The sequence below is a fragment of the Sciurus vulgaris genome (genome assembly GCF_902686455.1).
Source record: "Sciurus vulgaris genome assembly, chromosome: 12".
In the NCBI taxonomy this organism is placed as follows: Eukaryota; Metazoa; Chordata; class Mammalia; order Rodentia; family Sciuridae; genus Sciurus; species Sciurus vulgaris.
In genome coordinates, this window is record NC_136473.1 from 101,577,511 (window position 1) to 101,604,634 (window position 27,124).

At 33.6% G+C, this 27,124-nt stretch overlaps 1 protein-coding gene across 7 annotated transcripts in view; it reads right to left on the reverse strand.

Annotated features, from left to right (window-relative positions):
- CEP350 (centrosomal protein 350) overlaps positions 1 to 27,124 on the reverse strand; it is a 140,552-nt gene that overhangs the window by 6,401 nt on the left and 107,027 nt on the right. For all 7 annotated transcript variants that reach the window (XM_079105902.1, XM_079105904.1, XM_079105903.1 and 4 more), the window contains 8 exons: positions 25,564 to 25,708; positions 20,584 to 20,744; positions 18,302 to 18,438; positions 15,350 to 15,432; positions 12,289 to 14,297; positions 11,013 to 11,420; positions 10,773 to 10,919; positions 7,953 to 8,075 (listed from right to left, as the gene is read on the reverse strand). In XM_079105902.1, coding sequence (XP_078962028.1) covers positions 7,953 to 8,075; positions 10,773 to 10,919; positions 11,013 to 11,420; positions 12,289 to 14,297; positions 15,350 to 15,432; positions 18,302 to 18,438; positions 20,584 to 20,744; positions 25,564 to 25,708 — 3,213 coding nt within the window. The remainder of the gene's footprint in view (positions 1 to 7,952; positions 8,076 to 10,772; positions 10,920 to 11,012; positions 11,421 to 12,288; positions 14,298 to 15,349; positions 15,433 to 18,301; positions 18,439 to 20,583; positions 20,745 to 25,563; positions 25,709 to 27,124) is intronic.

Genomic DNA, 27,124 nt, shown 5'->3' on the forward strand with positions numbered 1-27,124 from the left:
TTGACCCAGCTATCCCACTCCTTGGCCTATACCCAAAGGACTTAAAATCAGCATACTACAGAGATACAGCCACATCAATGTTCATAGCTGCTCAATCACTATAACCAGATTGTGGAACCAACCCAGATGCCCTTCAGTTGATGAATGGATAAAGAAACTGTGGCATATATATACAATGGAATATTACTCCACCATGAGGAATGACAAAATCATGGCATTCACAGGCAAATGGATGAAATTGGAGGATATCATGCTAAGTGAGATAAGCCAATCTCAAAAAACTAAAGGGCGAATGATCTCACTGATAAGCGGATGAGGTCATACGGGGGGGGGGGCGAGAGGAGGGGTTAGTGTTAGGGTTAGGGTTAGGTTTAGGGTTAGGGTTAGGTTTAGGTTTAGGGTTAGGGATAAGGAGGGTGGTAAGAATGAGGAAGAAAGGAATGTATAGAGGGAAAAGAGGGGTGGGAGGGGAGGGGGGAAGGGAAAAAAATAACAAAATGAATCAAACAACATTGCCCTATGTAAATTTATGATTTTTAATTAAAATTAAAAAAAATATTTTTAATAAAATTAAAAAAAAAAAATATCGGATTACAAGCTGCAGACACCATGAGGGAAAACAGACCTTAAAAGTCTCCTCTGAAACTGACAACACGGAAGAAAAATCAAGGAAGAGGGCCAAATGATTATAGGTTTGATACAAATAATGAAATCCTCATTATATTATAAAATGATTAGGGAATAAATGTGACTTTGTTGATATGAACTATGATACGGTAGAACCCCTCAGCAAAGTTCAACGATGGAAAGAGCAGAGCCAATGTGCCTCAACCAAAGGTAGTGGGACCTATAACAATTTCAGTGGTGGGGTGGATAAACATGACTGCTTGGTTTCCAAACATTCCACTTCTATTAGAGGTTAAAAAATGGTATTGGCCTTTTCTCACTCAAATAATTGAGATGTATATTATAAATGCATGGATTATTTAATTTGTGAACAAAGACAAGGCTGATATCATAAATTTGTTGGATTTCAAGAGATATCTGCAGTGTACTACATGTGATGATACTATATTGTCCCAGTGTCCTATTCATAGGATAATCAGTATTTCAAACTTAATGATAATAAATATATAAGCTCTAGATTATGATTTCCAATTCATTTTAAAGCACCTGTGTCAATGTTGTTAAAATATCTGTAGAGGGCTGGGGAGATAACTCAGTTGGTAGAGTGCTTGCCTTGCAAGCACAAGGCCCTGGGTTTAATCCCCAGCACCGCAAAAAAAATAAATAAGTTAAATAAATAAATAAATAAATATCTGTAGAACTAAAAACTTGAGGCTTGAAGGTTTGAATCTATACAGAATCACAAGACTCAAAGTAGCCAAAACAAACTGAAGCAGGGAAAAAGCCACAAAGACAGAAGCATTGCATTACCTGACTTTAAAAAAAATTACATTAAAAAATAAAAAAAAATTAAAAACCAAAAATACATTCTAAAGAAACTGTAATAAAAACAACATGGTACTGGCATAAAAACAGACATGCTGACCAATGGAAAAGGATAGAAAGTCCAGAAACAAATCCACACATTTACAGGCAGTTGATTTTTACGGGGGTGAGGTGGAGGGGAGTGGGTGTGTACTAGGGAATGATGGTCAATTGGTTTTTGACAAAAGTGCCAAGAATACATGAGGAGGAAAAGACAATTTCTTCAATAAATAGTGTTGGGAAAAATGGTGATCCACATACAGAAAACTGACACTGAACCCTTATCTCACACTAGTTACAAAAATGAAATTAATTGAATTAAAGACTTAACTATAAGTCCTGAAACTATTAGAAGAAAAAAGAGGGGGAAAATTCTGTAAAATTGGTCTGGCAATGATATTTTGGATTTGATCCCAAGAACACAAAGCAAATAAAAACAAATGGGATTGCATCAAACTAAAATGCTGCTTCTGTTCCACAAAGGAAATGATTAACGAAGAGACAAAACATAAAATGGGAGAAAACATTTGCAAGCCATGCGTCTGATAAGGGGTTAAAATTCTAAATATATAAGGACCATCACTCAGTAAGAAAACAAAAACCTAATTAAATAATGGGCCAGGTATCTGAACAAACATCAACCGATGCCCAATAGGTACATACAAAAGATGCTGAGCATCATTAGTCATTAGGGAAATGCAAACTAAAACCACAATGAGATATCACCTCACACTTGTTAGAATAGTTTTTATCAGAGTTCAAAGACAGAGGCTGGGGGTGTGGCTCAGTGGTAGAGGACTCTTGCTTGAACTTCAGACTCAAACATGTGATTGCCTAATCAATATTGTCACTTGGATGTCTATTAGATATCTCAAGTTAAACATGTTCAAAAGAGAACCTGTGTTCTCTTGGTTTTTTTCCTTTTGAACTACAATATACAAATATTGCTTATAAATAAAATTTGGAAAACTCTTGGACTATGTTTAAAAAACAACAGCAAAAGAAGCCATAGCTGCAAAATTTTCAGAATTGAGTAAAGATATGAATTTTATAGATTCAGTAAGCACAATGAGTTTAAAGCAGGATTAATAAATATATCCACATCTAAACACAACCAGAGGAATAATAAAATACGCACACTCATAAAATCTTAAATGGAAACCCAAAAGAAAAGACCAATTCCCTATAAAGGACTACGCAAGTAGATTTCTTAAGAGCAAGAAGAGAGGTCAGATTACAATAAAAGAGTTAACTTTCGAACCACTCAGGAAAAACAATGATCAAATTAAAAACTCTCCACTCAGTTGAAATATCATTCAAAAGTCAAGAGTTGAAATAAAAACCTTTTCAGATTAATACATGGTTTACATGAAAGACCTAAAGTTAATGGAATACTAAAGTATGCACTTTACAAAGATGGCAAGTGAGCTCATAATGAAAGAGAGGGAAGCAGAAATAATGGTTTCCATATTATTTTCTACCATATTCCATATTCATGAAATATTTCATAATTAAACATGTAAAAGAGAAAAATGTTAGAAAAAATGTCAATGAAATTTGAAAAAGAAAAATAATGCCAAAATTATAGAGGGCAAAATTCTTCTAGTTAAGATGAAAAGAACTTGATAATAGCTAGTACTGCAGAGGTGAAAGTCATCATTCCTGGTGCTGTTTAGTGTATACAACTGGAACAACTTTTCTGGAAAAAGATTTGGCAACACATACAAACATCTTAACACTCTGCATATACCTTAACAGCAATTCTTTTTGGGAATATCTTAAGGAAACTACTGTCAATATGTGCAAAGATAAATCATAAGATTTATTGTAACAGTTTAAAAGAGCAAAAACATTACTGACTGGTTAAATTAATAACATGTCTACTACATGGACTACTATACTTCTACACAAAAAAAATTAGAATAAAGTTGTTTATTTAAACTTGAGAACTACTGCTCACATACAGTGACTTTTAAATAATATAAAATACATTTAATGTTAAGGCAAAATGTCCACATTTTGTTAGATAAAAAAATTATATTTCAAAAATGAAACTATAATCCCAGTTTGTTTAAAATTATTCTCTCTATAAGAGTCTCAAAATCTATATACAGAAATATTAACAGTTATTCAGGTAGTAGGATGATCATGCTTATTTTCTTTTGATTAACCAGAATTTGCTAACTTTTTAAAATGACCATGGCTATTTTATATATCTGAAAAACTTCTTAACAATTTCAATTTTCAAGAGTATTTTTTGTTGTACCTAAGGAAACATTTTTGTTTTATGTATTATAAAAAATAGTTGTTTTAAATCTCATTTCCTCCAAAATGAGAGTTTGTAAATAATAGGTCCACCAAATCTAATAGTGAGAGGAGGCTAGTTTACTTAGCATTTGTTAATAATTAGCTCAAGAAGTTATTGTTATCATTTCACTAAACATGAAGATTACATGAATGGTGTGAATGTACATTGTGTACAACCACAGAATTGAAAAGTTGTATCCCATTTGTGTACAATGAATCAAAATGCAGTCTGAAAAATAAACTTAAAAAAAAAAAAAAAAAAAAAGAAGAAGAATGAGTTCATGCCAAAAGTTAACATACATAGGGCAACCCTCAAGGTTGGAAAAAAATGTATAACCAGTAAAGGGAATTTTATATAATACATATTTTATTATTGTTTACCAATTGCTAAATCTCTTCAATTCTTATGCACAGGCATCACCTCACTTGAGCTATAATAATCTTATACTTGCATGAGAAAGATTTTGTTTAATATTTGAGAATTCTGATAACTACTGGAGAAATGTCTCTGCTTAGCTGACTATTTGGCATTTGCTGGAAGTCTCCACTGTCAGGGTACAATACCCTGGTTTTGGTACATTTTTTTTTTCAATTGAGGTAAAAGTTATATGATTCCAGAGCATTTTAATTTTGACATACTTCAAATCAGAGTGTGGCAGTCTGCACAAAGTTTGGAATAAAGGCAAGAAAACTGTCTTCAGAGAATAAAAGAATCAACAGAAATTATCACAAACAATAGATGAAAACAGGAATGTCCAAAGTCCCTTAAGAGACTGAACTTTTCCAGGTTAGCAGGTTTTGGCTATAATAATATTCTATTTTAATCTGATACAACTTGACTTTAATGACATAAAAAAAATCACTACTCTTTTATTTTTCCCCACATATACACTGTTATTGATGTCACAATTTAGATCTTTTTTATTTTGCTTATCCACTAACATATTTTTATTTTTTATTATTTTTTTAATTTATTAAAATATTTTTTCCCATACATGTACATAGGGTAATAATATCTGTCTCTTTCTATAGTCCTTCCCATCCCCACTGCCCCACTCCTCTCCCAACTCCCCTCTGTATAATCCAAAGTTTGTTTTTGATACATTTAATAAAGAGCCATAGATTTATTTGCTTATTACTCACTTCTTATATATATTACTTGTTATTTCTGGTTAATAATCAGGTCTGAAGATGGCTCCAAATTGCTGCCCTGCCTACTCCAATATATTTAATCCTTCCTAATCCTTCCACTGTCAAAACAGCATTTTTATAATCTCATGAAGAGAAAGTCTGGAACTAGCTGAAAGCCTTATGTATTAAGTCTTTGCCTCCTATGTTATTTTGAACTGTATGCTACCTATGCTAGTTTCTTACTTTATTTCGACATGTGCTCAAGACAAATTTATCTAAGGTATTTTACTTTAATACACCTAAGCAGCCACCTTTCACCTATAATACCTTCTTGGTATCTTTGTTCCTTCCTATTATTGTTTCTTTTGAAGCACTCTCTATGAATTTTTATTTTTAATTTTATGATATTGGGGATTGAATCCAGGGGCGCTCCACCACTGAGCTACATCCCCAGTCCCTTTTAAAATTTTGTTTGGGGACAGGGTCTCCCTAAGTTGCCCAGGGTGGCATTGAACTTATGATTCAGTCCTGCTTCAGCCTCTAGAGCAGCTGGCATTATAGGCATGTGCCACTGAGCCCAGTTCCTCCATGATTTTTAAAAACTGCAAATCTAATCTTATAATTATTCTTGCTTAAGCTCCTTGCTTTCAAGATAAAATCCCAAACCCTTAATATTGCTTAAAAAAGTCCTGCACGATACAGATTCTCTTGAACTTTTCCAGCTTACCTTAAGCTACCTCCTCCCTTCCTCTCCAGCTACATGGACGCTTTGTGGTCTTTTAACTGTGGTTTGCTCTCCCTGAGTCCTTCTTGTCTCTACCACAGAGCTCAGTTAATGCTTATTTTTCTTCTTATTTTTTATTGTACCAGGGATTAAATCCAGGGGTGCTTCTTTTTTTTTTTCCAGGGGGGGTTCTTAACCACTGAGCCACATCCCTAGCCCCCACTTTTTAAACACAGGATCTTACTAAGCTGCTCAGAGCCTTCCTAAAATTGCTGAGGCTGGTTTTAAACTTTTGATCCTCCTGCCTCTGCGTCCTGAGCTGCTGGGATTACAGGTGGGTGCCACTGTTTCCAGCAAAGCTTATTCATTTTTAAGATTTGAGTTCAATGTCATTTCTTCAGGGAAGCCTGCCTCAGGATCAGTTTCTTTTGGTTTATGCTTTAACAACAGCACCTTATTCTTCTTTTTTTAGTGCTTAATTTATAATTACACACTTATGTAAATTATATACTATGGGCTAGTTTCTGTTAGCAAACTGGAAATCCATTAAGGCAATGTCTATGTTTTGTTGTTTTGTTTACCATTTAAACATCAGTCCTTAATGAGCAGAATTCTTGACTTAATGTGTACATAGAGGTAATTTACAGGGGATATGACCAATTTAAGTGACAGGTTAGCTGAATGTCTTTTAACATACGTTTTTTAATTCCTAAGAAATGAAGGGAGTCACACTTGGAAATTAAAAATTCAAACTTTAAAACACTGTAGAAACATGGAATAAATACACCTTCTTGAGAGGCAAAGATCTATGAAGAATTAGGTGGTTAAAATCTTGGTTATTATTTGCTAGACAAGTCACTTAACATCTTTAAATCTAATTTCTTCATTTATAAAACAGAAAAAAGGATTAGTCCTTTCCAGCTCATACAATTATTGTGGGGATCACAGAGAATGATAAACTAAAAAACACTAAAAAAAATGTCATCTAATATAGTTATTACTGAGTAAATGAAGCTCTAGAGAGGTGCATCTATGAGGAAGATTCATAAATTTAAGCACTATACAAAAGGTAAACCTGAATCTCCTAAGGTTTGCTACTACTTAGCATTCTTTTTTAGGGAAGAAAGGATAAAAGATAATGTTTCTCTTCTCTTTCTTTCTTTTTTTTTTTTTTTTTTTTTGATAAAACACTTTCTAATGTTTAAATATATTTCAAAAACCAAGTAAATTCTAGCCAGTTAAAATTCTGGGTAATGATGAGATGGGAACAGCTAATATTTACTAAGTTATGTATGGGGAGCTAGTTATTCAAAGTGCTTCACACATGTTGTCATGTGCTGCATCATGATGTTTTGGTAAATGACAGACCACATGTATGATGGTGGTCCCATAAGATTAAAATGGAGTAATAAAATTCCTATTGCCTGGTGACATCATGGCCTTAGCAAAGTCATATGTTTATGGTTATGCTAGTGTAAACAAACATACTGTGCTGCCAGTTATATACAAGTATAACTCATACAACTATGAATAGTAAATAATTCTTAATAATGATAATAAATGACTGCTACTGGCTTAAACAATTATAATACTATTCTTTTAACATAATTTTAGAGTGTATTTCCTTCTACTTATTAAAAAAATCATAAAAGGTTTACTGCAACACAGTATGCCATGTTGTCCTCCCAGCAGCCTCGTACAGCTTGTGTTCACCTTGTCTCCTGATTACATCAAGAGGCTGTGCAGAGTGACTGACCCAGACCATCTAGGTGTGTGTAGTACATTCTATGATGTCTGCATAACAACAAAATCACCTAAGGACATATTTCTCAGAACATATCCCCATCATTAGGGAATGCATGACTGTATATAAATACTCATTTAATCCTCTTAATAATTTGATCAAGTACTTATTATAATCTTCATTTTGTAGACAGAGAAATAGGGCATAAAAAGGTTAGGTAAACTTGTCCAAGATTACACAAATGCAGAACAGGGATTTTCAAACTCTTGATACCCTGGCTCCAGAATTCACACTGGTCTCTCTTCGATTTACTGTATTAAATGGTTTTGATTTCTTAAGGTCTCCATAAAATATTCTTGATTAAATGAAACATTCACTTGCAAAATACAAAGAAGGCAACTTCCAAAAACTGAGGGGTAGAAATAAGCAAAGGAAGCCTTTAAGATTTTAATATTATGGACTTAAGATAGATTACATCCTTTCTCCTTTCACTATCTATCTACATTTTGATTTTAGAAGATGTGGTCAAAATAAAAATTGGTTGTATACACTGACCAGGATATGATCCACTCGGTCTCTTTTCTTTCTTCCAAATTTCATCATTTTCTGCCAATCAGTTTTGTGGTTTGGCTCTTTTTTGAGACTGAACAACTTGAGTACTTCAGTTGTTATGAAGTTCTGCAGAAACAAAGGAATGAATGAAACAAGAACAACAAAGTTCCTGAGATTTATGTGCTTACAATGCAGTAGACAAATTTATGGTAAGATTCAAATATTTATGACAAAGGATCGTGTAAATTTCTTCCTCTTGCAGTTCTACTTAGAAAGTTCTACTTTTAAAAGGAAAAGCGTCCATGATCAGATTTTATTCTTTAAGAAATTTTGTCAGGTGGGGAGGCCTGTGGTCCTAGTTACACAGGAAGTTGAGTCAGGATGATCTCATGAGCCCAGGAGTCTGCAACCAGCCTGGGCAACATAGTGAAACTCCATCTCAGGGAGGAAAAAAAAAAAAAGAGTTTTGGTTTTTTATACAACATAAAAAAGTAAAACCCACTGAGATTCTGTAAAGAAAGAAATCACTTTGGAGTTCCCTTTGCCCAAATAGTCACCATTAGCTAACTCCCAGCTGATAATACTACCAAAGAAAGTATAAAATAAATAACTGAACTAGAAAGAGTCCAAAGAAATTTTTGGGAGCAATGTTATATCAGAAAAATGCAAGCTTTTATCTGGGGTAGTTTTATTTTGAAGCACCAATATCTGAATATGTTACATACACTGAAAGCTATTGATCAACACTTCGGTATGAGAAGCATAACTTTACTATTAACAATAACTTAACTGTCACCTTAAAAAACAACTTTACAAAATACCATTTCAAGACTAAAATTAGTGGGGAGCATGCTAAACTGATGCTGGCATATTATCTATCTTATTTCAATTTGCTTTATTACCACCAAAGTTGCTTCTGTTAAAAAACAACATTCTCATATATACGTAGAAAATATCAATAAAAAAAAAATAAAGTTGTGAAAGGAAGATAAATAGAGGAGAGGAGGCAGAACAGGAATAGGGAGGAGGGAAGGAAAAGGGGGACAGAATGGGGATTGCAATCAAATGCCTTGCATGTATTATTTTGTCAAAATGAACCCAAATACTATGTATAATTATAATGCTCTAAACAAATTAAAAATTAAAATGGGAGCAAAAAAACCCACAATATTCTCAATCCTGGCATGTGTGAGGCACCCAGTTTGATTCTCAGCACCACATAATAGTAAATAAATAAAGATATTGTGTCCATCCACAACTAAAAAAATTTTTTAAAAAATCTCAATTGGGGGAGGAACACTTTTATGAATCAGAATTATCTGAGAAGGTTCTAGAACTACTTATTGTGCCCCCAAAACCCATCATTCCCCACCTACACACAAGTACACACACAATGCATTAAAAGAATTTATCAACTGTGGAAGGGTGGAAGGAATGAAGTATGCAAGTGTATTTTGAAAAAAAACTATTTACTTTAAGCTAAGGGGTAGCAAATTTTTTCTGCAAAGGAATTCAGGTTTTTGTGGGCCATGTGGTCTTTTTAAAAAAATGTTATTGTATTTTTTTATATCTTTATTTACTTATTTATTTATTTATTTATATGTGGTGCTAAGGATCAACCCAGTGCCTTACACATGCTCTACCACTGAGCTACAGCTGCAGCCCCCACATGGTCTTTGCTACAACTATTCAACTCTACCACTGTGCCAATAAAGCAACCACAGATAATATGTAAATAAATGGGCATGGCTGTGGTCCACCAAATATTTATAAAAAGACAGTGAGCTTGGGTTTAGTCCAAGGGCCATAGTTTGCCAACTCATGAGGTATACATACATATCATAAATATCTATTGGTGTTCTGTCAGTATAAAGTATTTTTAAAAGGTTTTCTATTTCTATGATCAAAAAAGCTTGGCAAACACAACTCTAAAATCTTGCTACTTGCACAGTGGTAGGGCTATGCAGTGGCAAGGCTCTTGCCCAGCATACTGAGGCCCTGGGTTCCATCCCTAGTACTATGGGATATAAAGGAGGTGGGGTTTGCTTCTCAAGAATGGTACTAAAACCAGCAGCAGTATCACTTGGGAGCTCAGGAAAATAAGAGTTTCAGCTCCTACCCCAGACCTATTGAATAAGAATGTCCATTTTCACAAGCTCCCCAGATAATCTGATGCTTATTACAGTTGGAGAAGCACTGCTCTAGAAATGAAACCCTTGCTAAGTCAGGAAACGTGAATAGACAATAGTCACCAATGTGACTACAAAATTTTTAAGTCCTTATTGCTTTTGAACACTCAATTTTTTCAGAGATTTCTAAAATTACAATTATTTTTGTATATCATCTTATTATCCTTTATATTTCAAAACCACATTAATAATTAGAAACCTCCAACATCAAAGATGGAAAAGTATCATATATGTATCCAGGGCTGGCATGTTGAAAAGACAAATACATGGCGTGTTTTCATATGTATTTCTAGAACATTATATCTATCATTAAATTCCAAAATAGTCACCTAAAAACACACAAGTTGCAATAATTTATCTTCCTAGGTATTTTAAAAATTTTCCTTAAATATCATAAATTGTGTGTGTGCATATATACATATATAAAAAAGACCATCAGATTTAGCAAGCTTGAAGATGTAGGGTTCTTTTTAGACCCACTGCTCATAGAATCAATGAATCAACAAATATTTATTGAATATTCACTATGGGACAGACCCTGAATAATATAGAACAGTACCTGCTTTTATAGTTTTTATAGACCTGCATATATGAAATCAAATAGAAAAGGAGATATTTTATAGCTTGTACTTACCTTAATTTCATTAAGGTTATTTGGATTTTTCACTCGTCGGAAATAACTAGAGTTGATTCTACATGGCTTCATCCAAACAGGTTGATTTAAGTTGGGATCCTCAGCAAATATTTCCTCAAAAATCTCTTTTGTTAAATCAAAAACCGCCTTGATAGAGAAAAATTAAACAAAATGACTAAGAATTCACATTACAATGGGTGAGAAGTTTAAAAGTTAAAATCGTCCTTCCATGTTACATACCTGTTTGTAGACCCTTTTACTAGTGCTTTCTAGATCCAGTCCCTTAGTGGCACAGCCAAGCAGTTTTGTAGGAATACCAATGCTGTGAAGGTCATGGCCTAATTCTTTCCATTTCCAAAGTTCTTCGGCTGCATTATGTACAAGAATTTCTACTTCCTCTGCAGTATGTGGGACTGCCAATAATGTTTCACATGGCTTCTGGGGTGGTCTTTTAGGTTCTGCCATTAAAGGTACAATTGTTTCTTCTGTTTTATTTTTTTGGATCTTGTGAGAAGAGCTCAATCCAAAGTCTTCATCAAACCAGTCTTGATCATCTCCTAAAGCATTCAGGAACTCCCGACTGATCTCAAGTTCAGCAAGTCTCTTAGCGAGCTCTTCCTGCCCACTGGCACCAAACACTGGGCTCTCCTATAGATACAGAACCATTCAAATAGGGGATGATTTAGTGATTCTAATTTCTTGACAAGTTTTTAAGATAAAGTATGTCTTTAATATTTCTCTATAAATAAGCTAAATTAAAATATGGGGGCTACTAATGAACAATAAAAACTTACCCTGTTCCCTCTAATATGCTTATTTAGACCTATCATTCAATTTATAATAAAATGTTGTTGATTCTTTTTTTTTTTGGGTGGGTATCGTTATTCCATTTCTGAAGGACTATCTCTGGGATAAGGAAATGGAATGTAAAAATTTCTCACCTTTGGTGATTATCTGGTTCAAGTTACTCAAAATCATTACTTTTGCTCAACTGTCTAGGGGAAACCTAAACAAATTGATGGTCTAAGTATATGTCATAGTGGATATATTTCAGTTTTAACAGAATCAGCATCACAACTGATAATCTCTTCAGAGCAACCATGACTGAGCAGACATGTAAACAATTTCATGGGCAAAAAAAAAAAAAAAAAAAAAAAAAAAAAAAATACTGCACTGACAAGAACCATTGGAAAGTTCTGTAGGATAAATTTTTTCAGAGAACCCAGATGGGATCTAATTGTGGAAAGTATGCAGGGGCTATTAACCCAGCAGTTTAAATGGATGTTTCAGTTCCCATAAACCTGGGAGGGACTGTGACAACCCTATAGTGACTACTCATGACATAACAGAGGACAATTACACTTCAAACAGAAAAAAGCTACATGGCCTTTAAAAAGTAGCATATCATCTTTATCTAATGAAGAGCATGTCAGAACATAACCTATCTAGAACCAAAGAATTAAAATGTACTACACAGGCAAGGTAAATTGACATTTTTTCTAGATGAAATACTTACAGGTCTGGGACACATATCTGGAGAGGAGATCTCTTCTTTCTCATCTTCTAATTCAGACCTTAAGAAGCAATTTGGAACACTGGGTGACTCTTGCTCAAGATTGTGGGATGGGTCCTGGGGTGATAATTTCTTTTGGTCATCATCAAGGAACTCCTGATTACTAAGCTGAATTTTCTCATTCCGAGCTTTCTGGATTTGTTGTAGCTGACTGACTGTGTCCTTCACAAAGACTTTCAGTAAACTGTCTGTCAGTAAGTTGACTGTTTCCAGTTGTTGCTTTGACTTCTTTTCCTCACTCAGTGATGACCTCAGCTGGGCTTCTAATTGGTTTTTTTCTTTTGTCAGAAGGTCTAGAAGTGGAGTAGAAAGCTTCTCAGAAACTTCAGAAAATAGGTTCTCTTCCTTTTCTGTAAATTGCTGTTGCTTCTTCAATTCTTCAGAAAAGGTATTATCTAAAGTATCATCTTCTGCAGCAATGGAAACCTTTCCTGTGGCACCAGAAACAAGGTCTTTGTTTTCCTTTGAAGAAATCAATGAGTCTGCTGAAGTTTGCTGATGAACATGGGCTTCAAGTACTCCAGAAATGTCCTGTATGTTGTCTGTTTCTACTTTAAGGCTTCTCTCTCTATTCACTGAGGCTTCTATATTATGCAAACTAGATAGAGATTTCTCATAAAAACATCCAACTCCATCTTTCTCTATATCATTTGGACCCTCTGTGTCTTTTTGCTCTTGACTATAGTTTTGATATTGTTCATCTGAATAAGAGTCTTCATCTTCATTTATGTCTATAAAGTCATCAAAGTTTTCTAGAATGTGAGATATTTTTTGAGGAGGAGCAAAAATACCATGTTTCTCTTTGCACACAAAATATACAATGCCATCATATGTTCCATTGTTATTTCCTTCAGGTTTATCCAACTCCACTCCAGCCCAAAATCCTTTAGCAAAACTAGTTTCACCTTTGAATCGAAGAGTTCCTGGTTGAACATTGCCAATCAACACCCTATCGCCAATGTGGAAATCAAGTAACTCATCTGCAACAGAAACTGAAGCCAAGGAAGGGGCTTCAGTAACCTCCTGTTCATGCTTCACATCACTGCGTTCCTGACTTTTCATCAGCTCAGTAGGGGACTTGAGTTCTAACAGTCTTTCAGAATGGACATTGCTATGAATGGAAAGGCTTTTCCCACTTAGGCACTCACTAATTTCATCATCACTACCAAAGCCAGTGGCTCTACTTCTAGAGCTCCTTGTTGGCTGTGATTTATCTCTGCAAGACTGAGAGTCTTTCCTGAGTGACAACAAAGATGACACTTCAGAGTCATCTTTGTGCAATGCAGCTGAAATTTCTTTCTTGAAAGAAGACACTTCAAAATCTTCAGAGTATGACAAGTCTTTAGGAGCAAAATGATGTTCTGACAAGAACAAGTTCTTTTCCTCTTTGTTTTTTTGCTCATGAATGTCTTCTCCTGACTGCATGTCTGCACTATGACCTATATCTTGATCTGATTTTTTCTCTTTCAATGTTTCCTCTTTTTTATGAAGATTTTCAATGGATAATCTAACTAAATCCTTCTGAACATTGGCAGAATCTAAAGAAAGATCTTTCTGTGAAAGGGTTTCAGATGAGTCTCCCTGTTTCAGATCCAGTTTCAGTAAGACATCAGATTTCCCAGACAGTTTTGAATAGGCACCTTCAATCTCACTCTTCTCCAATTTTGCATATTCTACTTCTTGTATTTCTGATTTCTGATTAGACTCTTCAACCTTGGCATCCAATACACCAAGAATTCTAGTAGAGGCATTTAATTCCTTGGGCTGAGGTAATGAAAGTACATTTTCTAAAGAATCTCCAGATTCTGCCCTGGTTTTCCTTGATGATCTGAGAACCGGAGATGGGGTCTGCAAACTTTCTTCAGTTCGACTATCCAATTCAATCATTCTCTTCGCATATGCAGATAAAGATTTTTCTGATGCTGATCTCTCAGAACCTGACAATGAAGCATCTTAAAGAAAAAAAAAAAAAAAATCACCACATTAAAAGGATTTCATCACAATCTATTGACTCTTAGGACCAAACTAAAAGCCAAATCTTGGTGAAGAAAAACTGGTCAATAAATATGACCTGTTTGTTTATCACATAAGTTTTTCTTTTATAAGAATATCCTATGACTAAAATAAATAGAACATTTAAAAATGTTTTAAAGTTTGGAATAATTTCTTAAGTTGTGTCTTAACTTATATAGTGAATAAAATGGAGCAAAGTTTATGGAGTCACTGCTTTGTGTAATCATTCTCGAATCATGGAAAAACAATATTGAATGAAGGATATTAAACATTCTTTGAAAAGAAAACAAGGAGGGAGGTACAAATGTATTTACTAAAAGGATAAATTTTCCTGGAGACCAACCAAGCTCTTGAATTAAATTTAAAAAAAAAATTCAAAGGAAAAAACATTTCTGCAACTATAGCACTTAAAGCCAAATTTATAAAGTACTAGCAACTACGATAAAAATGAGTTAACAAAGAATTAAATTTTTATTTCAAATCTACTTTGTCATTGATGCCTTTTGTTACCATTTATTATAGTAATAGCAATAGAGACAGGTTATTTTTATGCCTCAGTTTTATTTTTTCAGTGAATTATACTTTATTTTCAATCACTTTATCTTTCAGTTAAACTAAAAAAGTACATAATCATTTATCACATAATCAGATACGAACTCTGATTAAGGAGGAATTTAGAGATGTTGATGATATATGCAGCCATTTGATCTTCATACCTCAGTTTTTGGGACAATTAAGATTAATTAAAAAAAAAAAAAAAAAAAGACTAAGGTGGGAGGCTCACTTGAGCCCAGGAGTTCAACACCAGACTGAGCAACATAGCAAGTTCTCTTCAATAAACAAACAAATAAATAAATAAGAATTTAAGATGTTACATAATCTATTTAAGAAATTTATTTTTCAATGAAAAAGTTGTATGGGTAGAATTTCATAGAACTTTGCATAAATCCTTAGACTGTGTAGATACAACTTATATTTTCTAGTCACATACCAACATGTTCAGCAATAGATTCCAAAGATCCTCTGGAACGTTCTGGCTCTGTTAGGGATTTCCAGTTTTTTGCTGTTTCAGATCTGAAGTGGAAAAGTTAATGAGCAGAAATAAATATACTGCTGATATTGTAATAAATGGTAACCAAAAGCAGATATTCTTAGACAACTAAGAATTGCCTTTCCTCTTCTCCACAGGAGGTATTTTAACCTGGGACATTTTCATCATGTCTACTTCTGGCACTTATGACTCTCAGTAGATAATCTTGCTTCTTTTCTACCTCGAAATTTAATATTCACAGTCATCCCAGCTGCCTTTCCTTCTGTCTGCAGGGTGGAAAAAGTGTCTCACTTGTCCAAAGCTAATTGCTCCCAGCCTCACGGATGGTGCTCCTCAATTATCTACTCTCTTTACTATCACCTTTAGAGGTTTTTTTTTTTTTTTTTTTTTTTCTTTTCTCTTTTTCTATTTTTTCAGGTCTAGGGACTGAATCCAGGGCTTGCATATGCTAGGCAAGTGCTTTACTTTTACTATATAATCTTTAGTCTTCCACCTGGAGATTTTTACACTTCCTCAGGTTAAATATTACTAATGTTTCAAAATAAAAACAAAAAACTCAAAACATTTTCCTCCTTGATTCTTCACTCAATCTACCCCATTCTACCATCCTAATTCTTTGTAGTTAACAGGAAATGCTATATTCACTGTCTTCATTTTCCTGATTCCTCCTTTTCCTTTGCTAAACCATAATATTTGGCTTTTGCTTCCTACCTCTTTATAATGCCTTAAATGCTGCTATTTTATCAAATTCAGTACTTTGATTCCTTTTATTCTCTCTGAATGCATACCTTCTCGGCTTCAGTTACTATATAAACCTATTCATCATCCTCATATTTCTTGGATAATTCCACTTATATGAACTACAACATCTCAAAATTACTATTTCAGCCCCAAATCATAGGCTTCCCACAAAAAGCTATCTGCTTTTCCACTTAGGTTAATGGAACCTTGACCCAGTTGACTACCTAAGAGAAATGTGGGAATCATCCTAGATTTCCCCTTTTTCTCCATTCAGCACTTTAACTGGTCAAGTCTACTTCTTAAATATTCCTAAAACGCATCTCCTATTTTCTATTCCATTTTCTGCTGCTAATTTTAGGTCTGGCTGAGATTGATTTTCTTCTGACTTCTGAGCGTACTCATTTTTAAAATTCCTCTACACTACAATCAGAAAGATCTCTTAAAATCTTCTTCTTTCTCTCTCTCTTTCTACCTCCCACCTTTCTTCTGTGCTGGGATTGATTCCAGGGCCCACACATGCTAAGCCCATGCCCTACCTTTGAGCTATACCGCCCCCCCAAACTCTGGTTAAAATTTGTAGCAGTTTGATTTGAAAACTATGGTGCTGGGGGTGTAGTTTAGAGGTAGAGAGCACTTGCCTAGCATGTACAAGGTTCTGGGTTAAATCTCCAGCATCACAAAAGAAACAAACCAATCAAGAAAACAAAACAAGGGCTGGGAGTATGGCTCAGTTGGTAGAGTGCCTGCCTTGCAAGCACAAGGCCCTGGGTTCAATCCCCAGTACCACAAAAAAAAAAAAAAGCAAGAAAGCTATAGAGCCATTTAATCGTGTATTATCTCGAAATTAAAACATTTATAGTAAAATGAAAAAAATACACAGGTAACAAAAATACAAACAAAAGGTATGCAAAAACTTTGGAAGGAAATATATCTAATTGTTCATATTTGCTATTTTGAGATAGTTGGGTATGGATTTAAATTTTTTTATTGTTTCTGAGATATTCTAATAATAAAGATAATAACAGCATTTAATATATAATGCTTTCTGTGTTATAGGCCCTATCTTAAACTAAATCTTTTAATTCTAATAACAGGTATATTAACCAGGTATTATTATCCCTGTTTAATAGGGATATAAGCTATTTAAAAACCGAAGCACAGAGAGGTTAAATAATTTCACCCAAAGTTATATAGCCAGCTATTAGTATTGTTAGAATTCAAACTCAAATATGCTAAATTAATTGTAAATGGGCATATATTTTGTAACAAAAATACTTTTTAAAACAACAAAGACTCCAAATCTATTGAAAGGATAAGTGAGTGAAAGGCTTTCCTAATTTGGTTTTCACTTATTTTTCCATTCTCTTATGCTAATTTCAGCAATATCCTATTGTGATTGGCTTCTATAATACACCAGTCTCTCTCTCTCTTTTTTTTTTTGCTTTTAATCATTCACAAATGCCTTCTCTTTGAAATGTCCCCATTTCTCAGTAGCACTGGTTTTCCTAATCCTTGCTGTTCAAAAAATTGTTTAAATATTATAACTGGACCTTAAGACACTACATTTGTATATTATATATTCTAATGTTATATATTCTGTACAATGTTCCAGTGTTGCTACTTAGTATTTTCTGTATTTGTTTCCTGGCTGAATCATATTTTATTACCTGAACAGAACCATAATTTACTGAGCTATTTATCCATTCTTAAGATAGAAAGATTGTTTCCAATGTTTTTATAAAAGACATTATGGCAAAAATATCCATACATATAGAGATTTTTGGTGCTCCATATTTTATCAAGCTAATTTTCCAGAAGTAGGATTATAGGGTCAAAGGTTACAAATTGTTTTTGACTTCTAAACACTGATAAATTGTTTTTCAAAATATCTACATCAACTTTTGATACTAACTAGAGAGTACTATTTTCATTACATCAGACTGCAGGATTAAAAACATATTTAAAAAATCTATACCTTATTAGAAAATTAATTTGCATTTGTCATACACAACACCTTTATTTTAGTGACACCAAAAATATAAAACAATACTTTCATAATTTCACAGTTAGTTAAAAGATAACTTCTACTAAAAATATTTTCTTATTCTTTTTCAAACCAGGCTGACTGTAGATGCTATCGTAAATTCGTACCTGTGTAGTGGAAGGGGCTTGATCTTGGGTTTTTCAGAAGCTGAAGAGAGCGTTTTAATCTGAGGTTTGGCTGTTGGTGATGTCTCCAAATCTCGGCTAAGCTCAGCTTCAGTTTTCTTAATAAATTCATCATATGACTAAGTTTAGAAAAATCAGAGGAGTTACTATGCAGAATTAAAAAAAAGATCTTATAAAATAGTACATGTAAGAAATTAAAATGTTCAACTAGTAAATAAGATTTCATATAAAATCTCCCTTCCTGTCCTCTGAGTTTGACCCCCAGCAACCCTCTCTCCCGTACCCTAAAAAGAAATAGTGGTCTCTATCTATATATCCTGCTGCATTAAAAAACTTCTTTAACTTTGACTTCTAAGGGGAGACCTCCAGCTATTATACTTCTTCATTTTCTGGGCTAAATTCCCTAGTTTAATAATTCTCACTCTTTGAGACAATACCTATGTTATTCAAGATTACAATACCTATTTTATTCAAGATTACAGACCCAGCCTTCTGAGTAGTTTGTGTTACAGGTGTATGCCACCACATTTGGCTAATCTTTATTTAAAAAATTTGTTTCCCACTATTTCTGAACATGAACTCTCCAGTGTGGTCACATATCTTAATCACTCTTCCTACCTTTAAACATATGTGCAAATTGCTACATTTGTTCTATCACTGTATTGTATATACAACTGTGTAAATGTTTATTTTCTCTGGGTTGATTAACAGGTCTGTTTTCTGTGTGAAAGAGAGTATAAAGTTATGGGCACAGAATTTGGAATTAGGGCTAAATTAAAATGCTAGCTTTACTACCTATGACACAGTGCCCTTGGTTAAATCACAAATCTTACTGAAAACTCAGTTTCCTTATATGTAAACCAGTGATAATATCCCTACCTCATTGCTATGAGGATTAAATAAAAATATGTGTAAGTAGCTAAGTTCCTGGCACTCAATTTTATGATTAAATTAGTAAATGCCAGAGGAACAGGTGTTACACAAGGGACCAATGGGTGGAAATTAAAAGCACAGAAATTTTGGCTAAAATAATTGAGCTTTCTAACTCCTAGCACTTAAGAGTCTAAAGATGAAACCAACTGCCTTGAAAACTTGAAATTTCTTATTACTGGAAGAGTTCAGGTAGAAGCTGGATGATGACCTTGTCTGGTGATGACATGGAAAGGGATTCATGTGATGACTAAGAGGTTCAGACAGATTCTCTAATGAATATTGTGATTTATTATCATTAGGCTTGCAGAATGTGTAATAGAGACTCAGTCAGAGACAGGGGCATCTAAGAGAATATGTAGATACTGGAGGCAAGAGGTCATAAGGGCCCCAACTGGCATGACAGCAGTAGGAATGGAAAAGAACAAGCAAGGAACTTTAAAAAAGAAAAATTAATGGAAACTAGTGGCTAAAGGAAGAGGAGAAAAAAGAATGAGGAAGATAATAAAAACTAGCCTGGGGGACAGAATCAGAAAGGTTGCTAGAGCTGGGGAGAAAAGTCAAACTTAAGAGTTATCACTTAGGTCAGGCGCAGTGGGGTATACCTGTAATCCCAGTGGCTCGGGGGACTGAGGCAGGAGGATGGCAAGTTCAAAGCCATCTCAACAAAAACAAGGTGCTAGTGAGACCTTGTGAGACCTTGTCTCTCAATAAAATACAAAAAACAGGACTGGGGATGTGGCTCAGTTGTCTAGTGCCCCTGAGTTCAATACCCAGTACAGTGGTCCCCCCCAAAAAGAGTTATCACTTAAGAGTCATCCAAACAGTTTATTTATGTGACATGAAACACTACTCTGCTTAAAAAAAAAAAATAGTAGAAACAATTCAAAAAGATAGAATTATTTATATACCATTATTAATGGTTCTTCATTTAAGAGAACCAGGGATATCAGTTTTTCATAAGTCTAATCATTCACAAACACTTTATTTGAATATTTTAACATTCAACATTTTAATATTTTAATGTTAGAAGCAAAAGTATGCTTAGATATCCTCAGATTTTTAAAAAAGAGGATAAAACATGCCACCATATTAACATAAAAAATTTTTAATCCATTACTTTTGAACAATATTAAAAATATTTTGGGCTTCACGTGTACATTAACCCCCCTTTTAAAATACCTTTCTAGTTGTATATGGACACAATACCTTTATTTTATCCATTTATTTTTTATGTGGCACTAATGATAGAACCCAGTGCTTCACATATGCTAGGCAAGCCCTCCACCAGTGAGTCACAACCCCAGCCCTAACCCCCTTTTCTAAAGTCTAACCTCTAACTGTTTGATCAAACTGGCTTCTTGGGCTTTCAGTCTTTCCTTTTGTCTTTTTTTCTGTTCCTTCTTCAACTGGTCCACAACTGATTTTCTTTTCCGCAGCTCATCCTTGAGAGCTCTGATTCTGCCTTCAATGTCACTCTGATCAGATGTAGTTTCTGAAATAAATGCAAAATCTTCAGTTTTAACTAAAGAATAAAGTTAACTGAGTAGCCACTAAGAAAAGCAGTTAATATGAAACTTCATTTAAAGTCAATGTAATACTTAAACTTGAGCTTCTAAAACTGTATTAGTGAATGAATCCTTTATTTTCCATAAGTTCTCCTTTTTTTCTTGGTTCTTCTCTTTGATTTTCACTGTCTAATTGTACTATTTTACTATTTGAAACTTTAAGAAAATCTTGAAGTACCCTGTCTTGCTAAGATACATAGCTGAAGTTGAAAATTTTTTGGTTAATAAAATTTGTATATTCTATAAGGAATTCTTTCTTTCTTTCTTTCTTTTTTTTTTTTTTTTTTTTTAGCAGTGCTGGGGATTGAACCCAGGGTCTTGTGTTTACGTGGCAACCACGCTACCAACAGAGCTGTATCCCAAGCCCAAGGAATTATTTCTGTTGACCAGATAATCATATTTTACTAACCAACTCCTTAATTATTAACATATAGTTTAGTATTTTTAAAGCCATATTAAAGCCAACTGGAATTTTATCATTTCGGATAGACTAAGTCAGCTGATGTCTTAATACCACATAAAAAAGAGAGACCAATTATAAAGAAATGAACTCTGCTGTAACCATTCTTTCAAAGTTCTTAAAATTTTTTAAATTACTGAATTGAAGCTAGTTAACTCTTATTTTCTCCCCAGCAGTATATACACACACCAGTAATGGTAATATCATGAAAAAGCACTTTATTATGTGTTATACACCTGCCATGAAAACAAACAGGTATCATTTAAAGACACTGCTTATTTCACTATACATGGAAACTACATAGTATAAAAATGACTTCCTCACACCTCCTCCTGGAACCATACAATGGTGTCATTTCCACACACTAATGCTGAATGAGACATTTAATAGCCTTAGAACAGAGATACTATTTATTCAAAACTGAAGACTCAGATGTGTACTACAACATTACAAACCAGGTTTTTAACAGGAACCTCATATTAAACTGTATAAAAACTAGTTATGAAATTCATTTTAATGCAAAAAGATTATAGTCTTTTAAAAATAGTGTGATCTAAATACCTGGGCTAGAAATAACAAAATCTGAGTTCCTGTCAATTCTGTGACACTGACTTAAGATGGACTAGGAAAGTTCTACCTGCCTCATACCAGCAGTAGTATTATTCTGAGCCCTTATCATAAGTTCACTGTTTCTTGATCGACACTTTTTAAAAAATGTAAAGTCTGGATCTACTACCTAGATGTCTGACCTGACCAATTTTTAGAACTGGTGTGACAATTAAATAAGGTACTTAAAACATGTGGCATAGTGCCTGAAATATTATAAAAACAAAACAATAGCAACAAAAAGTTATCCATCTGTGTTCATCATGGATAAATGTGCAAAGAAAATGTGGTTTATTTACTATTTAGCCTAAAGATGGAAGGAAATCTTGTCATTTGCAATACAGATAAACATGAAAGACATTAAGTTTAAGTGAAAAAAGTCAAGCAGAAAGACAAATACCACGCAATCTCACTTATATGTGGAATCTAACAAAGCTGAACTCATAGAAGCAGAAAGCAGAATGCTGGTTTCCAGTGGCTGGAGTGGGGCTAAGGAAATGTTTGAAGAATATGCAATTTCATGTGCTCAGTTCAGCAGCACATACACTAAAACTGGAACCATACAGAGAAGATTAGCATGGCACCTGTGCAAGGATGACATGCAAATTTGTGAAGTGTTTCCTATTTAGAAAAAAAAAACAAAACACAAGAATATGAAATTTCAGCAGACAGGAGAAATAAATTCAAGAGAAGACTATAGTTATAATAACGTGAGTAGATTTTAAATGTTTTCATCACAATTACAGTTTATATGAAGTCACGTACATGTTAATGAATAGCATTCTACAATATGTGTATTTTAAAACACCACATTGTACATATTAAAATTTGTCAAAAATAATTTATTAAAATACTTTTTAAATGGACGTAGTAATATTATTAACATAAAAAAAAAATTTCTATGTAGCCATGTTTTAGGCAGCATATTTCTTGGCTTAAAACTAAAAAAGGAGGTGCTGGAGATATAGCTCAGTTGATAGACTGCTTGCTTTGCATGCACATGGCCCTGGGTTCAATTTCCGGCACCACACACACACACAAAAAAAAAAAAACTGAAAAGGTGGTGATAAGGGGAAAGGAACTGAGCATCTACCTTCCTCCTGCTTTCTTTTAATTTCTCAAGAAAATGATTGGTTTCAGTATTAAAATTTTCTAATTTTAAAGCGCTGGCCAGCTCTATACTGATTTAATTGATGATTCTAATACAAGGACTCGAAAACTGCAGCCTAAGCTAAAAATCATAATCTTTCTAAGATAAAGTATAAACCCAAAACTCTGGATCTCCTAAAACCATGTATTTGTTAGCCTGGTATGAGTTGTGTGCTTCCAAAACTTTGAGATACTGCTTCATTAACTGTTGTAGGAGACCTTTATACTCCTACAGATTTAGTTTAAATTTTGTTCCCAAATGATTATTTTAATTAATATATTTTAGAAATTGCATAAGCCAACTTTTTCTATGAAAAACATTTTTTATGGTGTGAAGACTCGATAGCAGCTCATGAAAAACTCAACAGTTTTAAATGAATGACCTTGAGAAATGTTTGTATATTCAACTACTAACTAAATTTGTATTTTTAAGAGACCAAATAAAAGCCTACAAAAGTGAATGACAATACGTTATGATCTAACAAAATTTAGTATTACAGCATAGTTTTTTTTAATTGTCAAGAACATCTAAGAGAATCTCTAGAAAAAAAAATTTTAATCCAAGCCAACCTTCTAGATGAATACTATGCTATTTTTATGGAATTCTCTTCTATAGAATTTTTTAGGAGGTGGAAGAAATGGAAAGTGGCAGAAAAATGATACTTCAGTTTGTTGAAACACATTAAGACGAAAATAGTCTGGACAGAATAATTTGATTAAGTTGATGATTATTGCTCATACACTGATTGTATTTACTTGGATGATGACAAACTCTCCATCATTTAAATTAAAGGTATTATATAACCCTACCACATTAAAACTTATAAATACTATTAATGATTTTGTCATAAATAGGTAGAATGCATCTATAGTTTAGAAATCTCAGAGCTATTTTTCTAAAATTAGTTTTACTTGAATAAATTTTATCAATAAAATCGTATTTTACATATATTGTCATTAAGGCTTAGTACAGAACTCATTTTCAAAGGAAAAGAACATTATTTCTTTGCTTCAGATAAAAACAGATAATCTGGTATGGAAAGAAAGTTCCCAGTTGGTAACAGATCCAAGATAAGAACCCATGTTCCCAAGTACATATCAAATTTATGACAATTGATATGTTATTCAACCAGATGTAAGTATTCACCAGAATACATAAAATATAAAAAAGTATTAATAACTTTCCCAAAGATAAATATGAAAGACAAAATTCTTCAACTTCTTGACCCAAACTGAATAATATATATATAAAACATGTGTGTGTGTTTGTATATGTGTTTTATATATATATATATATATATATACATAAAATTGTTGCATTATTTGCAAATATGAAAAATTTGAGACCATCTAAATGACCAACACCAGGAAAATATTCATGGTACACCTACCTTTTGAAATATTATGCAGTTACTCAAAATAATACAGGAGGTCTACTGAATATGGATGTGAGAAAATGTCATGATTTACTATTGTCTGAAACATGGAACATGAAAGCTCAGGATTGAAGACCCCTTTCCCCAAAGTTTTTTTTCCCCAGATTTTCTTTACTAAATGTCTACTCTCAAAATAAAACTAAAAATGAGCTCAAAAGGTAATATATTCATCATACCTATCGATATAATTAATGTAGCTATACTCAATACAATATTAGTCTTCATTTTATATGAATGGAGCATTGTCTCAGTCAATGCACTCTTTGAAGCCTTTCAGAGGAGAGGTGCTCAATGTTTCATCATCTATACACCACAGGAAATTGTGGGTAGAGGTTATGGGGAAACAGACAGTGCTCCCCCTGCCATTTTTCAATCTATTATTTCTATACTCCTCACCCCCCTTTTTTAAGAACTGGGGAATGAACCCAGAAGTTCTCTACCACTGAGCCGCCACCCTCAGTCCTCTTTGAGACAGGATCTCTCACTAAATTGCTAAGGTTGGCCCTCAGCTTGTGATCCTCTTGCCTCACTCCCAACTCACGGGGATGACAGTTTGCGTCACCACACCCAGCTACTTTTCCTCCTTTGAGACTTGGGCCATCCTGTTCCATCACCATCTATCTCATGGTTATCACTAACTCATTCAAGAAATATTTAATAAATACCTACCATGTGCAATGCAAAATGCCTGCTAGGTCCCAGCACTACAATTGTTAATAAAATAGACTCTCACCTTCATGAATTTATAGACTAGTAGGGGAGACCTGCTGAGCAATGGCTGGTTACAATATGTGCTGTCTGGTGTATGGAGTATTATGGAAACACAGACAGTGTTTGACAGAAGAAGATCGAACAAAGGTTTGATGGAATAAATGCCTACTATACATGAGAATAAAACAGTTTATCATGTTTTGTGAAAATTAGGATATAATTATCAATAACAAGCAAAGAATTACACGATTTAATCTTGGCAAGAAAAAAACTTGACAAATGCAACAAAGGATAAGAGTGTACTAGCATGTGGTTAGACAAAGTTTATGAAAAAGGAACTCAAATGTAGTACAAAGAAAACAATCTCCTCATAATTAGTCTTACCTGACTGTGTCATAGATAATGACTCATCAGACCAACTATAACAGTGTTGCTGGGATCTGACAGGCAGACGACATATTCCTCCAGTCCTATGACTTCCTTTGCTAGACTCCTGTTTTGACACAGATGTGCAGCTTTTGGGAGGTGACTATATAAACAGAAAATCAAACAGGAATTATTTGTGATATTGATATAGAATTCTATTTAAAATATGAGATACCAGCCAATTAAAGTTAATATTCACAAGTGTTTTAAGGAACTATGACACAAAAAATGATAAATTTACAAATTCTACAAATGGATAAGACCTCAAAGTTTTTCAGGGAGGGGATATGGCCCAGTGGTAGAGTGAATGCGTAATATGCATAAGGCCCTGGATTGACCCCCAGCATTGTTAAAAAACAAACAAACAAAATCTTGTTCTTTTTTTTTTTAACAATAGTAAAAACATTACAAAAAAGGTATGCTTTAAAAAAATTATAATAAATTAAAAGTGCTTATAATAGTTACCTTCCTTATTCTTTTAATTTAAAAATAGTAATTATGGAATAATTTTATGGGAAGAAAGGAAGAGGGAAAATACAGAGCGTAATAAGATTCCCACAAAAAACCAAAATCTCTACTCTGACATCACACAGAAGTGAGAATGTCTGATTTGATTCCATGCTACTATCACTTCCTACCCCTGTCACTTTAGACAGGTTTCCTAGCCTGCTAATCTTCAGAGTGGGCATTATAACTGTGTCTATAGGATCATAGTAAGGATCAAATGAGATAATCCATGTAAGGCATTTAGTATACCACCTGGCACTAGGTGAGTCACATTCGATAAATATTAACTTTTATTTATAAAAAACACTTTAAGACACTAATAGTTTTAATTTCCTTGATAAATTTTCTTGTGAGCAAAAAAACTTATTTTTACTATTCAATAAGTCTATAGCTATCATGAACCTCAGTAATGATGCTGTACAGAATTATGTCAAAATGCAGTTTGGTTGTAAATTCCTAGAAGGTAGGAATTATGCTATGAGTGAATTATCTATATAAGAAATCTATTATTGTCACATAATTTAAAAATCACCAACATAATAATTTGACTAAAAGCTTTTCAAAATCTTAAAACACTGTTTTCAAATATATGCCCAAGAATATTGTAATATAGTATTTTCAATATAACATGAAATCAGTTCTTCATTGAATAAAAATATTTTTCCTCCAAACCTTTAGGGTGCTATAACACACATGAATCTGACTCATTTTTCAATAACAGGCATGCAGATAATTCTTTTTTTTCAGAATGGGTAGACTTTTTTATGTAGCATTATTTTATTTATTTATTTTCTTTTATGTGGTGCTAAGGATCAAACCCAGTGCCTCACACGTGCTAGGCAGGTGCTCCACTGCTGAGCCACAGTACCAGTCCCACATGCAGATAATTCTTCACATCTATATTAAAAATGAAGACTCCAAAAAGGATATTCTATTTTTTTTAAACTAAGAGGCACTAACAATGTGTATGTTTACTAAATATCTAATTGTTATGCTTGATATACTTTATAAG